This window comes from Mercenaria mercenaria, chromosome 2 (genome assembly GCF_021730395.1).
Source record: "Mercenaria mercenaria strain notata chromosome 2, MADL_Memer_1, whole genome shotgun sequence".
NCBI classification, from domain to species: domain Eukaryota; kingdom Metazoa; phylum Mollusca; class Bivalvia; order Venerida; family Veneridae; genus Mercenaria; species Mercenaria mercenaria.
The window spans coordinates 37,728,300-37,747,994 of NC_069362.1; the positions used below are offsets into that span (position 1 = coordinate 37,728,300).

At 37.6% G+C, this 19,695-nt stretch overlaps 1 protein-coding gene across 1 annotated transcript in view; it reads left to right on the forward strand.

The window, feature by feature from the left end:
• The window catches only part of LOC123562125 (zinc finger ZZ-type and EF-hand domain-containing protein 1-like), a 93,767-nt gene that overhangs the window by 52,922 nt on the left and 21,150 nt on the right, over positions 1 to 19,695 (forward strand). Inside the window, 16 exon segments of the mRNA XM_053535432.1 lie at positions 19 to 87; positions 946 to 1,022; positions 1,666 to 1,715; positions 1,755 to 1,813; positions 3,780 to 3,961; positions 4,232 to 4,298; positions 4,727 to 4,948; positions 5,523 to 5,664; positions 6,330 to 6,381; positions 8,939 to 8,958; positions 8,961 to 9,079; positions 15,037 to 15,244; positions 15,931 to 16,014; positions 16,479 to 16,600; positions 17,890 to 17,960; positions 18,592 to 18,673. Of these exon segments, the coding sequence (XP_053391407.1) occupies positions 19 to 87; positions 946 to 1,022; positions 1,666 to 1,715; positions 1,755 to 1,813; positions 3,780 to 3,961; positions 4,232 to 4,298; positions 4,727 to 4,948; positions 5,523 to 5,664; positions 6,330 to 6,381; positions 8,939 to 8,958; positions 8,961 to 9,079; positions 15,037 to 15,244; positions 15,931 to 16,014; positions 16,479 to 16,600; positions 17,890 to 17,960; positions 18,592 to 18,673 (1,626 nt within the window).

Genomic DNA, 19,695 nt, shown 5'->3' on the forward strand with positions numbered 1-19,695 from the left:
TTTTGTTCCTAACTACAGTTATCTAAGATGAAGCTGTCCAAACAGATGAAGAAATTGTCTCGTCGAGGTGACAAATTTGGAAACAAGGTTTGAGTCTGACATTATATGTATAATTTTTAGCTTTCTATGATAAAAGTCTGGAGTGCTATTGCTATACCTCTCCCTGGCACCGTTGTTGTGTTTAAGCATTTTGTTTACATCTCTCAGCAAGCTCGTATCTCACTTATTACTCATCACCACCAGATGATGCTTCATGAAAACCTTCCCCATGGTAATAGCAAATGAACAAAATCTGTTCTATAACCCTTGCTGTCAGTATTATAAAATTATGCCCCTTTTTGTATATAGCCATTTTTGTAGCAGCTATTCATTTGTCATTTTCAGCGATATAGTTTGTCAGATTGGGCACATAACACCCGAATGAAACTTAACATTTCTCTTCCCAGTGATAATACAAACTGAATGACATTGATGCCATAAATCTTGCAATCATTTAGGTGAAATTGTACAATTTTTGGTCCCTTTTTTATGAATACTCCATCTCTGCATCAAGTAAAGGAATCATCAGATATTTGCAGAGTTTATTTAATATTGGTTAGAAACCCAGAACACAAGTTATACTGAAATACTTTGCAAAATGCATTAACATGTAAGAAATTAATATTAAACAAATATGTGACACATGTGTAAAACAATCAATCCCCCAAGAAAATTTTTAAAAAACTTTTTTTTGAAGCTTTTGTTTGTATGATGAATTGTGTACATTAGTTCCACTATCCTGTTGCCATTTCTAGCATTTGTTTACACTTATAGTGTCTTATATTTTGAAATTCTTATTGTTCTATGCATAGTAGCTGCCGTCAGTCAGTTCTAATGAACCCAGGTATTTTCTGATGATGGATGAAAAAATTATGACTGACTTTTTTGTTTGAAATGTTTTTCCAGTTTGACCTATCAGAGAAGTTCCCGTCATTCCGACTGGTTCTGGAGTTTGTACAAGATCAGGCGTGGAGTACAGAGAAGTATGTTTGTTTAATGTTTGATTTGTAATGTCAAAATATTGAGGATATTTAGAGCATATCATAAGACAAAATGACAGATTACAAAGTAAGATATGTTTCCATAGGACAGTTTTCAGTGCTAATTTAACTAAGGTTGTATTTCAGATTTTGTTTTTATTATTGGAGGAGGACTCAAAGACTCCCTTAGCATGGTTGGGCACATTTGTGGAACCACCAACCATCTGCAAAACTGCAAGTACCCTCCCTATAACTGTTCTACCTTGACTCATGCCAGGATTAGTGAGTAATGATAGGGAGCAAATGTTTCAAGGTCTTTCACCATACAAGCATTACCAAAAAGGTACCATCAAAGATTGAGATCAAAATCTGGCCAAATGATATATGAGCCACGCCATGAGAAAACCAACATAGTGGCTTTGCGACCAGCATGGATCCAGAGCAGCCTGCGCATCTGTGCATTCCTGGTCCAGGATCCATGCTGTTCGCTAACAGTTTCTCTAATTCCAAATAGGCTTTAAAAGCGAAACAGTCATGATCCTGACCGGACTGCGCAGGCTGGTCTGGATCCATGCTGGTCGCAAAGCCACTATGTTGGTTTTCCCATGGCATGGCTCAATTATTATATGTTGAGTTGTATTTTCAGAGTTCACAACATGTTACAAGAGAGGACACAACATGCACAAGCTGTAGCTGATGTGTACATGATCAGTACAGAACCGTTCCAGGTAAGACATGTGTACATGATCAGTACAGAACTGATCCGAATGTTGTCTGAGGACAAACCGTTCCAGGTAAGACATGTGTACATGATCAGTACAGAACTGATCCGAATGTTGTCTGAGGACAAACCGTTCCAGGTAAGACATGTGTACATGATCAGTACAGAACTGATCCGAATGTTGTCTGAGGACAAACCGTTCCAGGTAAGACATGTGTACATGATCAGTACAGAACTGATCGGAATGTTATCTGAGGACAAACCGTTCCAGGTAAGACATGTGTACATGATCCGTACAGAACTGATCCAAATGTTATCTGAGGACAAACTGTTCCAGGTAAGACATGTGCACATGATCTGTATAGAACTGATCCAAATGTTGTCAGAGGACACACTGGTAAGACATGTGCACATGACTAGTACAGTACAGAACTGTCCTGAATGTTGTTTAAGGACAAACCATTCCAAGGTCAATTTGGGTGGGGGTGGGGAGGGATGTTTAGTCAAGACTTTCACGTTATGGTTTCTATTTTCATTCTAAATTGTGAAAAAGCATTTTTAGCTCATCTGATTTTTTGAAAAAAAAATGATGAGTTATTGTCATCACTTGAGCGGTTGTCGGCGTCTGCGTCGGCGTTGCCTGGTTAAGTTTTATGTTTAGGTCGGCTTTTCTCCTAAACTATCAAAGCTATTGCTTTGAAACTTGGAATACTTTTCACCATCACAAGCTGACCCTGTATAGCAAGTAACAATAACTCCATCTGCTTTTGCAAGATATATGGCCCCAATGTGTACTTAGAAAATATCAAGATTCTTGTTTTAAGTTTTATGTTTAGGTCAATTATTCTCCCAACTAAATCTAAGCTATTGCTTTGAAACTTGGATACTGTTCCCATCATAAGCAGACCCGTACTCAAGAAACATAACTCCATCTTGCGTTGGGGGGGGGGGGGGCAAATTTATTTGCCCTTTTGACTTAGAAAATCAGTTTTCTTGATTAAGTTTTTATGTATAGGTCAGCCTTTAATTTTTATCCTAAACTATCAAAGCTATTGCTTTAAAACTTGCAACACTTGTTCACCATCATAAGTTGACCCTGTACAGCAAGAAACATAACTCTGTCCTGCTTTTTGCAAGATTTATGGCCCCTTTTGGACTTAGAAAATATCAGATTTCTTGGTTAAGTTTTATGTTTAGGTCAACTTTTTCTCTTAAACTATCAAAGCTATTGCTTTGAAACTTGCAACACTTGTTCACCATCATAAGCTGACCCTGTACAGCAAGCAGCGTAACTCCATCCTGCTTTTTGCAATAATTATTGCCCCTTTTGGACTTAGAAAATCATTTTCTTGGTTGAGTATTATGTTTAAGTCAACTTTCTCATAAACTATCAAAGCTATTGCTTTAAAACTTGCAACAGTTTTTCACCATCATAAGTGGACACTGTACATCAAGAAACATAACTCTATCCTGCTTTTTGCAAGAATGATGGCCCTTTTTAGACTTAGAAAATCATGGGTAGGACAATATTTCTATTACACAAAAAAAATCAGATGAGCGTCAGCACCCGCAAGGCGGTGCTCTTGTATCATTTATTGTGTTGGCTATACCTGTTATTCAAAGTGTATGATATTTTTACAGCTTTTACTCACAAAGCAAGGCAATAGTCTTCCAACCTTATACTGTCTGGTATAGATAAGTTCTGGTATACACAACTTTCCAGTGTAGAAAATGTCAGCATGAAACAAAAAGGAATGAGCCGCACGATGAGAAAACCAACATAGTGGCTTTGCAACCAGCATGGATCCAGACCAGCCTGTGCATCCGCGCAGTCTGGTCAGGATCCATGCTGTTTGCTAATAGTTTCTCTAATTGCAATAGGCGTTGAAAGCGAACAGCATGGATCCTGACCAGACTGCTCGGATGCGCAGGTTGGTCTGAATCCATGCTGGTCGCAAAACCACTATGTTGGTTTTCTAATGGTGCGGCTTAGGTGATTTATATTGTACCAGTGTAATAGATTTCTTGTTCTGTTTCAGATCCTGATTGTGTTATTTCTCCAAGAAATGTTGAGTTTCCAGGATGGATTTGCTCGACACTATGCTGAAGGTTTAGATGGGTGTGGCCTGGAACAGGAAGCCAAAGTCCGACATTCTTACTATACTCTCATACGTAGACTGACAGATGCCTTTCATAAACACAGGAGACATGATCTTGATCCGTATGTTTCTTTTAAAGTTTTTCCTCAATACAGATGATAGAAGTACAGATTATTTTCATACGTTGGTTGTGTATTGTAAGACTTTCATTCATCAGTAAATCAGTTCCTTCGGCTGCCTATTGGAGGTTAAATATGGATACCTAAATTTGGCTAAAAGTATTGCAAAAGCAATTAACAGCCAGTGGTGATTACATGAAAAGTTACAACCTTGACGTTGTATTTAGCACTCAGTTTGTATGCAAATTTAAAATCCGCCTGTTATGTTTACAGAAAGTTACATGCGGCCTATGATTATATACAAGGAGCGTTATTACATCTACTGGATATACACTGGCAGGTATGTTTCCGTGGCAACACAATTTATTTTTATATTTTGAATATTAATGACCAGAAATAAGTGGGCTTTCATGGCCAGATGGTTACAGTTACTGACTTCCAATTACTTGCTCTCTACTGTGGTGTGTTCGAATTCACACTTGGGATCTAATGTTCTTTCATGTATAAAGTCACAGTAAATGTCTTACTGTTTCAACAATATATAATAAAGATATATTTGTGAAATTATATTTTTATTGAGATTTTTTAGATATAATAATCTCAAAGAAAAACAGTTGATATCATAATTGTTCCATAACATATTTTTTAGGAACATCTTTAACAGTCAATAGACTATTTGCTTGTTCCATTTACAAGCTTTGATAATGTTCTGTCTGAGACTTGAGTTAACCTTTGCAAATGTTTGTTTTCCTTTCTAAAATGTTTCAGCCCTATGACCTTAACTTTATCTCGGATGTGAAGCTGCCTGCTCTGTTTTCAATGGTTGCCAAGGAGACTGTGAAGATGCGTGACTGTCGTATGGAGAAACTAGATGAGGCAGAGGAACTGAAGGAGTACACACAGCATATGAAGTGGTTTGATGAATGTAGTAGTGGCTCTTTCGTAGATTGGTACAAAAACAAGGAGGATCTTGGCGATGATGAGAAAAAGGTAGGTAACTCTGACGGTGATGATGAGAAAAAGATAGGTAACTCTGATGGTGATGATGAGAAAAAGTTAGTTAACTCTGATGGTGATGAGAAAATGTTAGGTAACTCTGATGGTGATGATGAGAAGGTAGGTTATTGACCTAATTACAGTGTTCTGTTGAGCAACATCAGAGGAAAACTTTAAATTGTTTATTGTACAGAGATTGACCTTTTATATGCCTGTGAAACAGGAAATCTTAGGCAGGTGGGTGTCAGATGGTGTCCATAAATGTTGTCTGCTCTCTAACTTGTGCAGTTTTTATTTTAATGTTCACCAACTTGGACATGTTATCTCAGCCAAGTTTTTAATAACTGAATGTCTGAGTTGCCTTTGAGTTACGATCCTAGAATAACTCAAAATGGCAAATATTGACACTGTTCATAAGCCTCAAAATGGAGAGAATATATGCAAACAAACACTGCATTCAGTAGGATATATTTCTGACTGAAAGTTCTTCCAAACATCATAACAGATATATTAGCTTTCTGTTAAAAATGAGGCAAGTGGAATAATTAGAACTTGATCAAATTTTCAGGCAGTACAGATGTTTATAGCCAGGTTCTGTGATCTGTTAGAGGTTGAAGTGAACTGTGATGGCTGTAATGTTACTCTGCCAGGACGGAGATATAGATGTCTACAGTGTATAGACATGGATCTCTGTGCCACATGTTATGCAGGTATGTAGATGACTATACAAAGCTTCTGTGTCACATTTCAGTTCAATGATATACTGTGTAACATGCAACTCATTTACTCCGGGTGTTAATTTGAGTTAGGTATACTGTAAAATCATTTAATTTTGTCGGCATAAACTTTCGCTGTTTTGGTCAAAACGGCAATTTCGTGGGGATATGAATTCATGGATTTCAACTTTTGAACATCAGATGAATGGGAATTTTACTATTCTTTGGGAAAAATTTTTGTGGATTGACTAACCCACGAAACCCACGAAAAAAAATCCCCCAGGATTTAATGTTTTCCCAAAAAATATTTAGCAGCAAAAAAAGGACATTTGTAATATTTTGTTATGATTTTAACACCCAAAAAGGGGCGAATTTTACGTCATTTCCCTGCACTCTGAAGTATTTTTATATTTACCTATTTTTTAGAAGTTTTCGTACAATGGTTTTGTAGAACACTTACAGAAATTTTGAAATCTCTAGTGCTAAAGGGGAAAAAGAAAAAGTGTTAGAATGAAAACCCTTCAAAAATATCTGGGGATCCTAAATTTTCTCTATAACTCCTCATTTCAAGAAAGCAGTTTTTAAAAAATACCATATTTTTGGGGTTTCTTTACTGTTAACTAAAGCTTTGAGGTGTTCTATATAATTTATCCATTTAGGTGGAGTAGAACCAGAGAAGCACACAGATGAACATGACATCATACACCTTGTGTAAGTTACTGCTTCTTGCTGTATTTCTAAAACTTTTAGACCCATATCATTAGATTTTGGTCTTTAGTTAAATCTTACGACTACAGTTCTTTTCTCCAAACTTTTTTAAAAATGCTTCCTAAATTACAAAAAAAAAAATGGGATACTTATTAAAATTTTTTTTTAAAGGGAAAAAGGTATGAAGTTTGTTTTATGTTTCTGATTATAGACTGATGGGGGCCTCACAGCCCAGTGGTTATCTTTGATTATAGACATCTGGAGGGGCCTAACCCCAGTGGTTAGATTTGATCTTGACATCATGGAGGGGCCTCACGCCCAGTGGTTATCTTTGATCTATAGTCATCAGGAGGGGCTCACACCCCCTGGTTTCTTTGATCTATGTCATATGGGGGGCCCTCACGTCCGGGGTTTTGGTTTCCGATCTATGCATATAGGGGGCCCTCCACCCCCAGGGGTATCTTTGTCTATGACTCTAAAGGGGCCCCTCCCGCCCCCGGGGTTAGTCTTCTTTGTTCTTAGACACAGGAGGGGCCCTCACACCCCCCAGTGTTGTCTTCCCCGTCAAAAGCATCAGGAGGGCCTACACCCCCAGGGGTTAGTCTTTTGTCTATAGTCATCAGGGAGGGCCCCCCCGCACAGTCTGGTGGTTAGTTTTGTACCTTTTCCCCAAATCATGGGGGGGGCCCTCACACCCCGGTGGTAGCTTGCCCCTATGACTCATAAGGGGCCTAACACCCCCAGTGGTTAGACTTTCATTAAGAAAAATCATGGGGGCCTCACACCCCAAAAGTGTTAGTCCCCCCCCCATCAAAGACATGATGGGGGTCCCTCACGCCCAGTGGTTGTTCGGGGGGGGCCTTTTTTTTCCCCCAAACCCCCCAGTGGTTAGTTTGTACCTGTAAAAATAAAGGGGTCCCACACCCGTGGTTGTCTTGGTGGCCCTAAGACTAGGGGAGGGTCCCCAACCCCAGTGGTTAGCTTGTGCCCTATAGACTCATGGAAGGGCCCACACCCAGTGGTTTAGTCTTGTGACCTATAGACCATCAGGAGGGCCCCCGCACAGCCCAGTGGTTTACCCCTTCTGCCTAAAGACTCTTGGAGGGGCCTTTCCCCCAGTGTTGTTTTCTTTTTAAAAAATCATGGGGGCCTCACAGCCCCGGGGTTATTTCTATTGTAGACTCATGGAGGGCCTCACAGCCCAGTGGTTAGGCTTCGACCTGTAGACTGAGGGAGGGCCTCACACCCCTGGTGGTTAGTCTTCTGCCCCTATGAATGTGGAGGGGCCTCACAGCCTGGGGGTTATCTTCTTCCTATAGACACATGGGGGTCCGCACGTCTGGTGGGTCTTGTGACCTTAGCATCAGGGAGGGTTTCTCCGCCCGGGTTTTTAGTTTCGCCAAGAAAATCTTAAAGGGGGCCTAAACAGCCCATTTGGGTTAGTTTCTCCCCCATGCCCTCATGGGGGGCCTCACAGCCCGGTGGAGTCTTGACCTTAACATCATGGAGGGCCCTCACAGCCCAGTGGTTAGTCTTCTGATTTATGACATCATGGAGGGGCCCCCCCCAACCCCCGTGGTTGTTTCTGGCTAAAGCACATGGAGGGGCCTACAGCCCATTGGTTAGTTTCTGCCCTATGAATCAGGAGGGGGCCTCACACCCCCGGGTTTTTTAGTCTTCTGACCTTATAGGCATCATGGGGGGCCCTCACAGCCCAGTGGTTGTCTTCTGACCTTGACATGATGGAGGTGCCCACAGTCCGGGTTAAAGTTGGTCTAAAAAACTGATGGAGGGGCCTCACGGGTCCAGGGTTTAAAGTTTGGTCTTAGACAAATGGGGGGCCTCACGCCCATGGTTAAGTTGATCTATAGACATGTGGGGGGGCCTCAAGTCCAGTGGTAAAGTTGGTCTTAGAATGATGGAGGGGCCTCACGTCCGTGGTTTAAGTTTGCTTAGACTGGGAGGGGCCTCACAGCCCAGTTTTTTAAGTTGGGTTAATTTGAATTACTTGCCTGTCACTTTTGTGGGTTACAAACCTGGCTTATGGAAACTGTTCAATTGGCTAATGGAAGGTCTATGGTTCTTCAAAGGTCTGAGTGATCCAGGGGGCACCTGAAGTCCTCCTTTACCATCAAAAGGGGTTTTTGGGGGCAATATGACCATAAATGTTTAGTGTAATGTTAAAACCCCGTTAAGGAAAAAACAAACAAAAAAATATTACATGAACTATTTGATAAAGGTGCAGAAATTTCAAAGTAAGTAATACGAAAGGAAATAAATCATAAAAATTTCAGATTTAGGCGTTATTTTTTACTGTGAAATCATTAAATTTGGGGGGGATTAATTTTCGGTTTTGAGTCCCAATCCCAAAAAATTTAATACCAACAAAACAAAGGAAAATCCCCTTTTATTTTAGGTTTTAAAAATTGAAAATCACAAATTTATTTTTCCCACAAAATTGCCATTCTGACCAAAACCACGAAATTTCATGTCCATGAAATTAAATTATTTTACAGAAAACAAGACATGATTGTAGAATGTAAGAGTGTGTATTTTGTAGGTACAAGTGTAACAAATGTCAAACTTTATAGTTGGGACCAGGGTTTAAAGTAAGTGTGAAAATTTTTTGTGTCCCGGTTCATCTCAAGGAAATTACCCCGGGCATCTGCCAACTTCTATTTCCCAAATCCATCAGATAAAAGTAAGTCATTTTCATATTTTTTACTCTTTTTCAACAAGTTTTTTACAATCAGTTGTTCTTCTGTTTGCTCCACTGAATCTAGGCGTATATAGGTTTTTCATGAATTTCTTCTTTATTCTGCTAAACTGAGATATAGGATGTTAATCAGTTAGCAAGGTTAGAGAGGGGTAGGGAAAAGGGGGAAGTTTTTACAGAGATTAATTCACTTATTTTTTGAAAGAAAACTGATTTTCTTTTGGAGATCCCCTGTGAAAAATTTTTCAAAAAAAAATTTTTTCAAAATTGCATGAAAATTTTAATTGTAAGTTTTTCAAGACAGAAATGAATACCAACAAAACCAAAAAAAGAATTCAGTTTTTAATTATGAATGTTTATTCATTAAAACTATATGAATTTGTACATTATCAAAGTTGAAAAAAAACAAGCTGAATACTTTTTTTCAAAGCAAAATGTCACGCTTAAAGTTGCTAAACCATACTGCCCTATCTCCCCCCCGGGAGTCTTTTTTTCCGTACTTTCAGTATATCTCCCGGTCTCCCGCCGAGACATGAAAACCTCCCGTAAAAATAAAAAATAAAAAAAAAGTCCTCTGTCGAAAAATCGTATCTCGGACCCTATGTAGACCTTTAGAAAATACTAAAAATTCAATATCGAGTAGCCCGGAAATACTCTTCAAACATAATTTTGATAGTTGTCTATAATCCCTAGCTTGTTTATCGAGAGATACACGCCTGAGGCATTAATTAACTTACCACCTACTGTCACCATCTGTAAACAATTAACCATTTAATCTTACCCATAGGCAATTGCAAGACTTTAGACTGATTCAGTACCATCAAAGTCGTTGATCTGTAGTTTTCAAAACAATATGTAAACCAGTCTTAAAATAACGTCATTTTACCGCCACCTGCCAAAGTGTACTTTAGTTTTTGCTGATGAGACAGGTTAGTGCTAACACCGAGTTTATGCTTCTCAATTTAAATACTTGCACAACATGCAAAAAATCAATTACGATTTAACAAAAATTGGCGAGTTAATGTCGGACTACACAGAATTTCCGACAGACATGAATCCGGATAAGTGAATTTTATGAAATAAATTGCAATCCATACTGCCTGAAGAATTGACTGCCATTCCTTTGTGATATTGTCGTGTTGTAATAATTAACAGGAGAAGAATTCCCAGTTTAAATACATGTAGTTTTAATCTAAATATGGACAATCAAGCTAAGGAATTTTTTTTTATTATTTTTTTTTTTAACAACTTCATTTTTGAAAAGAAATGACTGCCCTTAGAAGACTGTTTTGACATGATATCTGCAATCTTTTGAGTATTGTATGCTGAAACATGTCAAAAAGATCACTCTCCCCAGATGCAGAAGCATCAACACATAAAGCAAAAGACCGCCTCGGTAGCCTAGTGGTAGAGCGTCCGCTTCGAGTGCAGGAGGTCGTGGGTTCGATCAATCTTTCATGGAATTCTGAATTTCCTTGGATTAAGTAAAGTGCTATAAGTAATAATCATGAATTCTGTACACAACTGTTGGCTCCACTTATCAATTCAATATAGAATACTTGATGATTTTTTCACGAAAACGGCTAATTAGCGCGTAAAAATGAGCAAATAAAAGTCTCCCTTATTTTTACCCAAATCTCCCTTTAAAAAAAGCCCAGTTGAGACAAATCTCCCTTATTGACTGTCTGAAAATATGTCATGTATGGTAATCTGACCGCAAAAAGAGAAGTACATTTGCTTAAATTCCACTGGTCATCAACTAATTGCCATATGGAATTTATTATTAATCAAAGAAAACTCATGGTGCCGGCGACAGGACAGTGTCACCCTCTTATAATTCCACCCTCTTATAATTCAACTATTAATTAATATCATATCTATATGTATTCTCCATTATATTATTATGCCAGTATATCTCCATATATGCTATTCATACTCCTATATCAGTATATATATATATCTCCATATATACTGTTCATACTCCTATGTATATATATCTACCCATATATATGTTAAGCATACTCCTCAGTATATATATATATCTCCATATATACTGTTCATACTCCTCAGTATATATATCTCCCCATATATATGTTAAGCATACTCCTCAGTATATATATATATCTCCATATATACTGTTCATACTCATATGTATATATCTCCCCATATATATGTTAACCATACTCCTCAGTATATATATATCTCCATATATACTGTTCATACTCCTATGTATATATATCTCCCCATATATATGTTAAGCATACTCCTCAGTATATATATATCTCCATATATACTGTTTCTAATTAAATACTTCATCTCCGCTTTAGGTCCACCTGTTCCGAGCAGACAGAAAGCATCTTATTAATGAAAATTTGAGAATGTGCCAAATAGAGGATGGCATCCCTCCAAAATTGGTCATCTCAAAGAATACAGGTATTCTTAGAGCCATATTAAGGAGGGAAGAAAACCAACCAGACCTATATTTTGAAGATAAATTTATAAAATTTGAGAGTGACACCATCCCATCGCCAACAGCCTAGAATTTTCCGCCACAACAAAGTGCGCAAGCAATTTGTCCCCCAAAATTGTAGGCTTAACCACTAATGAATTTTTTATCATGTTGGGTCAGCGGTGCTGTAGGCCATGCCCATGCTGCCTGATACACTAAACTTAATTAAGCTAACAGCTCGTTGCTGAATATTTGCCACAGACGAGGTTCCAGTATGCACAGATTCGGATTTGCATTTGGGGCGAGTGTCCGAAATCTGCCCATCAGAAAACGAGACAAGGCATTAGTTATTAAATTTTTAGTGCCAGGTACATGTTCTGCCTTAACCACTATGTTCATCTGTAAACATTTTAGAGTTAAATTTCTGATCAAGACCATCACTAAATCAGATTTTGATGTCATTTGTTAATGATATGGCAGACTGACATTATTATCAGATCTAAAACATATCTTTTTGTTTCTCAGTTCATTTCCCCATGTGAATATAGATACAACAATTGAAAACAATTCAAGAACAGTGATATCAGCAGTATAGCCATGTTTGTGCCAGTCTTGGGGCCATCTCTCGGACATCCATTTGCCAGCAAAATATATACCAAATCCTAGGCCCTAACCCCCTGCACTGTCTGTAAACAACTCTACATCCCGATTGTAAGACCAAAATCGATCATGAAAGACCTGAATACCATTGAATTTGCTAAAAAATGCTTTCCACATAATCAAATCCTGCCTTATTCCGCTATTAATTCGCAGATGGTGATACAGTTTAGTAAGACCACATATGGCATTAATCAGTCTTCTGCAGAAAGGGCGACCTGGAATTATTGCCCGACATGCAAAATTCAGAATGCCAATTAAACTTTGCATTTCTTTTAGTGTGCATCTTTTTTTATGCAACATAGCATTCAAAGAAATTAAGATTTCTTGTACCTTTTGTAGGGGCAAACGGACTACCATCTTTTCAGAGTCTATTTCCAGGCCAAGGAAAATTAATATTGTAACAGGACCTTCTGTTTTTTCTGGGGCCAATGGCACACAAAGCTGTTGCATGCATGTTGAAAATATCTGCATTAATTTTTTGCATTCAGCAGAGTTATGTTTTCCTCCACCCAAAAAGTCATCTAAATAATGCATCAGGTTACGAGATTGAGCTTTTTTCCTTACAACATCGGCCAAAAAATCTGCAAATCTGTTAAACAAAATACAATTTATTGAACAACCAAATGGTACACATTTATCGAAATAGAAGTTTCCATCAAAAGTGAAACCTAACTGGTCAAAATCTTCAGGGCTCACTGGCATTAACCTAAAAGCACTTTTAATATCCATTTTAAAAAGCTCACATTTATAGCAAAGGTCCTGTACCATATTCACTGCAGTATCAAAACTTGTATATTGCACAGAACAGTTTGATGGATTAATATAATCATTTAATGACTGGCCAGCTGGATACGACAGATGATGAATTAGTCTAAAGTCTTTTTTCTCAGACTTTTTTGGGACGAGACCCAGCGGGGACACCCTTAGTGTGTGTATTGGCCGAGTCTTAAAAGGACCTGCAACTCTTAAGAGATCTACCTCTTTTTTAATTTTTTCTCTAACAATATCTGGGTGTTCGATAGCAGATTTTAAATTTCTAGCATCTGTAGCCATGTATGGGCCCTCATACTTTAAAGAAAACCCATCTTTAAAGCCATTAAGCAAAAACTGGGCTTCAGAAAGATCATAATCTGATAATTCTTCTTGCAATTTAGCCAAATTTATTGGAGATGGTGCTAGTTGCATAAATGCTTGAGCATCGTTAGCGTCTTTGACCTCTGTAGCTTCCCTGACCTTGACCTCTCCCATATGACCTTGTATATGGAGTCCCTCTGTATGATCCTCGAAAGGAATTTGTAGGCTTATATGATCGAAAGGATTCATGCTGCGAGTCTTGTAGGTGACATGCAAATTCTCCATGTTGTGAGTTATAGCATGTAGAACAGACATGGCGATACCTACAATTAACCCATCTGCAAAAACCTTTATTAAAATCTATGCAAGGAGGGGGTTTTAATTTAGAAGGCCCAGATGTCTGGGTAGAGTAAGCACTATGATGTACTGAAAAACATCGTAGCCAAAGATCAGGATTAATTGTTGACCATGGTGCAAAGTTTTGTGCTTTGCGCAGACGAAACTGTTCGTCATACGTGCGCCACATAGTACCTCCATATTTAGCAGCAGCTTCTCTAATAATAAACATATAATGAAGCATTTGTTGTGTTTGATCAGAGTATGCTTCCAAATAGATACTTGAATAGATCAAAAAGGCATCAGTCCATTTTTCAATTGAAGATACCTTATCACTAGACACCCTTGCTTTAGTGACCATGTGCCCATTTTCATCTACTCCAAGGAATGAACCTGAATACATATCATTAAGCTCCACAGCCCCTTTTAATAGAAGAGCTAAGTTTATATATATGCAAACTGTTTAATTTTCATTTTAATCTGATCAGGGACGTGACAAGCCAAAGAATCCCCGCCACACCGTATCAGTTCAGGCTTTTCAATGACTAACTCTGAAGTTTTATTAGTATTAGGTAGAACCATAGATTCTGAAATTAACTTCTCAAAATCAATGACATCACCTCTTTTACCGTCATCCCTTTCCACCTGTTGGTCTAAAATATTCACTATCTCTGTCTCATCCGCCCCAGGCTCATCTTCCCGTCCTTCCTACCTAGTTTGCCTTGTTTTTTTCCGTTTATGTGAGACTGCTGCATCAGTTTGCCGCCTTTTTCTAGCTCCTTTACCCCTTCCAGGCATTGTTATAACTTTAATGTTCTTGGATGGCAACAAAATACTTTAGATTTGAACAGATTTTATTTTCTAAATTTTTTGTTCGATGTTGCTTTCAACTCATGCGAAATCAAGAGGAGATAACTTTCGGAACACTTCCTGTTGAAGAGTTATAAGGAAGGACAACACCAGGAATAAAACATTACAATGATACACAGTAGCCTCCCTTGATAGCAAACAATTACCGTATTTCTGCTAAAATAAACTGGGCTTTATTGTACAAGACAATAAGCCGCATTATTATTATTCTGTTTGCTAAGAAATTCTGCTTGGAAATGGAGTCAGAATTGAAATTTTCAAAATATGTTGGATCAAAATTGAAAATTCAGAATAATCTTTTGCCTTTAAGATTCTTTAGAATGATGTACAACATTCATGGTATGGTCTAATATTTGAGAAAAAAAAATCAGCAAGAAACAGTTAAGTTAAATGGCATTGTTAATCTATGGTGATCAGCTTCTGCTGTGTCCTGTTCCATTACTTTAAATGGTTATATTTGCCTTGCCTAATGTAGTATAGAAGTGGAAGCTCTTATTATGTCAATACACACAACTGGATTCATTTGATTTATGCTTCAGTGAAAACTTCCCAGGAGACAGATTCTCTAATTCAAGCGTACATACACCAGCATGTATGGATGTTGTTTACACTACTGGCTATCTCTATGGGGGATATTATATTCAACACAGAGAATGGGGTGGTCCTGGACCATGACTACACTTCTCTAGCTACACACCTACAGAACCAATGTATCTCCATCACTACACATTGTCTACAGCAGGTCCCTGATGATGAAGATGGTAAGTATAGAGATTATATACATCAAAATGGCTTCTGAAGGTTGTTGGTTCTACCCTGTACCCCATTGTGAAGTTTTATATGCATAGAATGATATTCTAGGGTTTTTTCTAGCTAATTTGGGAACATAGCCTATACCCCCAAAATTGGGAATTTTGATGCGTAAATGTTCCAAATTGGGAAATATTTAGTCCCATAGGATATAGTAAGGATGTGTTTAAGCACTTTCTCATACACTTATTTCACATTGTACAACCTCTTTAACAGACTTCCATTACAAAATTGTCCATAATTTGGTCAATTTTTGTGCAATTTTGATGAAATTTTTTTCAGAATGTAGATTGGGAATTTTTGCACTCATTTTGGGAAAAATACATACTTTTTGGCATTGGGAATATAGCCCTATAACGGCTATAAAAATGGCCGAAAAAAAACCCTGTATTCAGATAATTTGATACAAGCTTTCACCATGACAAGGTGGCAAAACCCTTTATTATTTGAAGGTGAAATATACATTTACACTCTATTGCTTTTTTCAAGTCCATAAGTTTTGTGTACTTCTTCTATAGCCATCATTTACAGTACTCTGTGGCCTAACATCACAAAACAAAGGGATTGGTATCCTATGAACACAATTCTAGTAAAGTTTGGTTCATCTAAAGTTAGTATATGGAAACTGTTTTTACAGAAAATCTGAAAAGACCAATGCAGGTGCCAGCAGAGGAATCAAAGAGTGAGGAGGACAAGACAGACAAAGATACAGATGAAAAAGGTTTGTTAAATTGTTTAACTGATATCTCTTTTGATAAAATTTCATTCACCTTTTTGTAAGTATATTTATTTATTTGCTCGTCTGTCATCCAATCGTGTTACAGTATCTACAATGAGACACCGCTCCAAGGATGACTTGAGCAGTTTGTATTGCCCCTAACTGTACGCTTATATTTCTATAACTGGATAACTTGAAACAAACATTTTGTTTATTCCCTTGCGACTCTAAGCTGTATGTGTATAATGGTAAAGAAATCAGTAGAGAACAACTGCTACATTCCATTTTCAGTTGGTTTACTGAGTACTGAAACAGAACCTGAAAATCATTCCAATAATTTGTTTTACCTACCTTCCATTCAAAGATTTATTCATTGAAAACAATGCTATTTAAGAATTGTAAACTGACTACAATATAGATCAAGGGCTGTTTATTAATGTTACAAACTTTAACTTATTATACTGCAGACAAATCAGTGACCCTGTATGAAGATAGGTCTATAGAGACAAGACAGGAGGAAGCTTTCTCTATACATTCACAAGAGAGATTCATGGGATTGCTGGGTGCAATGATTCCACATGATACAAATGTAAGTTTGCTTAGCAACAGGTGCATTGATTCCACATGATACAAATGTAAGTTTGCTTAGCATCAGGTTTAGTGATTCCTCTTGATACAAATATAAGTTTGCTTAGCAACAGGTGCATTGATTCCACATGATACAAATGTAAGTTTGCTTAGCAACAGGTACAGTGATTCCTCTTGATACAAATATAAGTTTGCTTAGCAACAGGTGCGTTGATTCCATATGATAAGTTTGCTTAGCAACAGATGCAGTGATTCCACATGATACTAATGTAAGTTTGCTTAGCAACTGGTGCAGTGATTCCACGTGATACAAATGTAAGTTTGCTTAGCAACAGGTGCATTGATTCCACATGATACAAATGTAAGTTTTGCTTAGCAACAGGTGCAGTGATTCCTTTTGATAAAAATGTAAGTTTGCTTAGCAACAGGTGCATTGATTCCATATGATAAGTTTGCTTAGTAACAGGTGCAGTGATTCCACATGATACAAATGTAAGTTTGCAAAGCAGTAGGTGCAGTGATTCCACATGATACAAATGTAAGTTTGCAAAGCAGTAGGTGCAGTGATTCCACATGATACAAATGTAAATTTGCATAGCAATAGGTGCAGTGATTCCACATGATACAAATGTAAGTTTGCATAGCAGTAGGTGCAGTGATTCCACATGATACAAATGTAAGTTTGCATAGCAGTAAGTGCAGTGATTCCACATGATACAAATGTAAATTTGCATAGCAGTAGGTGCAGTGATTCCACATGATACAAATGTAAGTTTGCACAGCAACAGTAGAGTTTCATATGGTTACTAAGTACAGAGATGCATCTTGATACACAACTTGGCCTGCATGGCTGTATGGTTAAGATATTGACCTTTAACTACTTCCCTCTCACTGATGTGAGTTTGAAACCTCACTTGGAGTGTAGATTTGTTCATGTAAGAAAGATTTATGTAAGGTTTATGGTTCTACCAAGGTGGCTGCCCATGTTGGTAACAGTGTCAGGAGTGGTCCCTGTGGTCTTCTTTCACCATCAAAAACTGGAGAAGACACCATATGGCCTAAATTGTAACTTTGTGACTCTAAATACAGCAAAAACAAAACCTGCCACTTGATGTGAATGTACATTTTGTTAGAAATTGGGTGTCCCATATTAACTTATTCAAAGGATAGACATTTATTTTTTAATTAAATTTCGTATCCTCACCATTGGAAAACTCGAAGAAAGCACAGATTTTTTGATACATGATGTCTTTGAGACTGAAATCATGAAATTGTATTTATGTTTACCAGGCTGGACTAAGTGGAACAAGTTTCAACTTTATGACAGCAGAGTTCCTGAAACTACTATTTAAAATATCCAGGTATGTTGGTATATTTGTTACCTTAACAAGTTGATAGGACAGGCATGAAGATATGAGCCACGCCATGAGAAAACCAACATAGTGGCTTTGCGACCAGCATGGATCCAGACCAGCCTGCGCATTCGCTCAGTCTGGTCAGGATCCATGCTGTTCGCTAACAGTTTCTCTAATTGCAATAGACTTTTGAAAGCGAACAGCATGGATCCTGACCAGACTGCGCGGATGCGCAGGCTGGTCTGGATCCATGCTGGTCGCAAAGCCACTGTTGGTTTTCTCATGGTGCAGCTCATATGTATATCTAAGTTGTAATTTACTTGTGTTCATCTTATGTTTATTTAGTTGGAGACTTCTCTTATGAATTTGATTGATTTTTCAGAATTTACATCACAAGAAATATTTTGTTAAACCAAACAAAAACACCCACCCCCCACCCACCAGAAAACCCCAGTTGCTTTTGATTTTATTGAACTCTTTGATTAGGCTATGTCTTAAACCTTATTTACTATTGACTATTTGCTAAATGCATATCATGAACTGATTTTCCAAGCTTAATGTTGATACAGTTCCACAACAACAACATTAATTCCATGGAAACAACAAGACTACAAAAAATTGAATTATATTATTTTAGAGGAGAAAGTGGCCATGAAGTAAATACGAGACATCTTGCCATGGGTCTGCTGGGATTGCTGCTTACAAAATGTCCTGTCAAGGTAAGGTTCTGTTGTACTGTGTTTCATTTAAGGCATGGACTGGATTATATTTTCTGTGGTATTTCTTTCTACATAATGACAACCAGTACACATGTATGTGTATTTAAGGTTATTTTTACCTTACGGACAGCTTCTCCGGACAGTTAGTAGTTTTACTTGTAGGATTCATGTAGTGCAAAATTCAGAAGATTCTAAAGTTCAAGAAGTTTTCGGGAGTTTTAGTATGCTGTATGTGAAGCTCCTTTATTTTATTTTTTACAGTGAATTATAGTTTTCTCAGTGAAATAAAAGTGATAATCCATAGTTTGGAAACAGTAGATTATCATTTTTATTCTTCACTGTTTTTGCCGAACTAGTTCCGGTCCTCCATCGCGGTCGAAGTCAAATTGTATACCGAGCGTTATGAATACTGGGGACCATATTGACGATGACGTCTTTAAAATGAGGTCATTTGTGTTACGCATTCTGCTGACCTTTCCCGCGATTTTAAACATTTTATAAACTACGCAACAAAAGAAGAGTTTTACACATAAAATGAAAAGAAAATTTGTTTGTGTCAGTGAAGTGTCAGTTTTATTTCACTTAGAAAAATCATTTTCACTGTAAGCACTCTAAAAACTTCATTTTGAGCCACTGTGAATTGAAATGTTTTCAGAAACAACAATATCCTCTATCTACATGCTTTGCTAATAATTGATTTCAACTTAGCACCCCACCAACCATTGTATTCACTTACAACTGTGTCAGTCTCGGATCCTATAAAGTTATTCTTATTGTGTTCAGACAGACAGTTCAGTAGCAGGAATAACACAGTGAAATGGATGGATACAGCACTATCAAATACCTGTTTCTATTCATATATTGTGTATTCTAGTAGCAGACAGTTCAGTAGACAGGGAAGTAAGTACAGGTGACATGGAAGAATACAGAACTATCAAATACCTGTTTCTATTCATATATTGTGTATTCTAGGTAGCAGACAGTTCAGTAGACAGGGAAGTAAGTACAGGTGAAATGGAAGA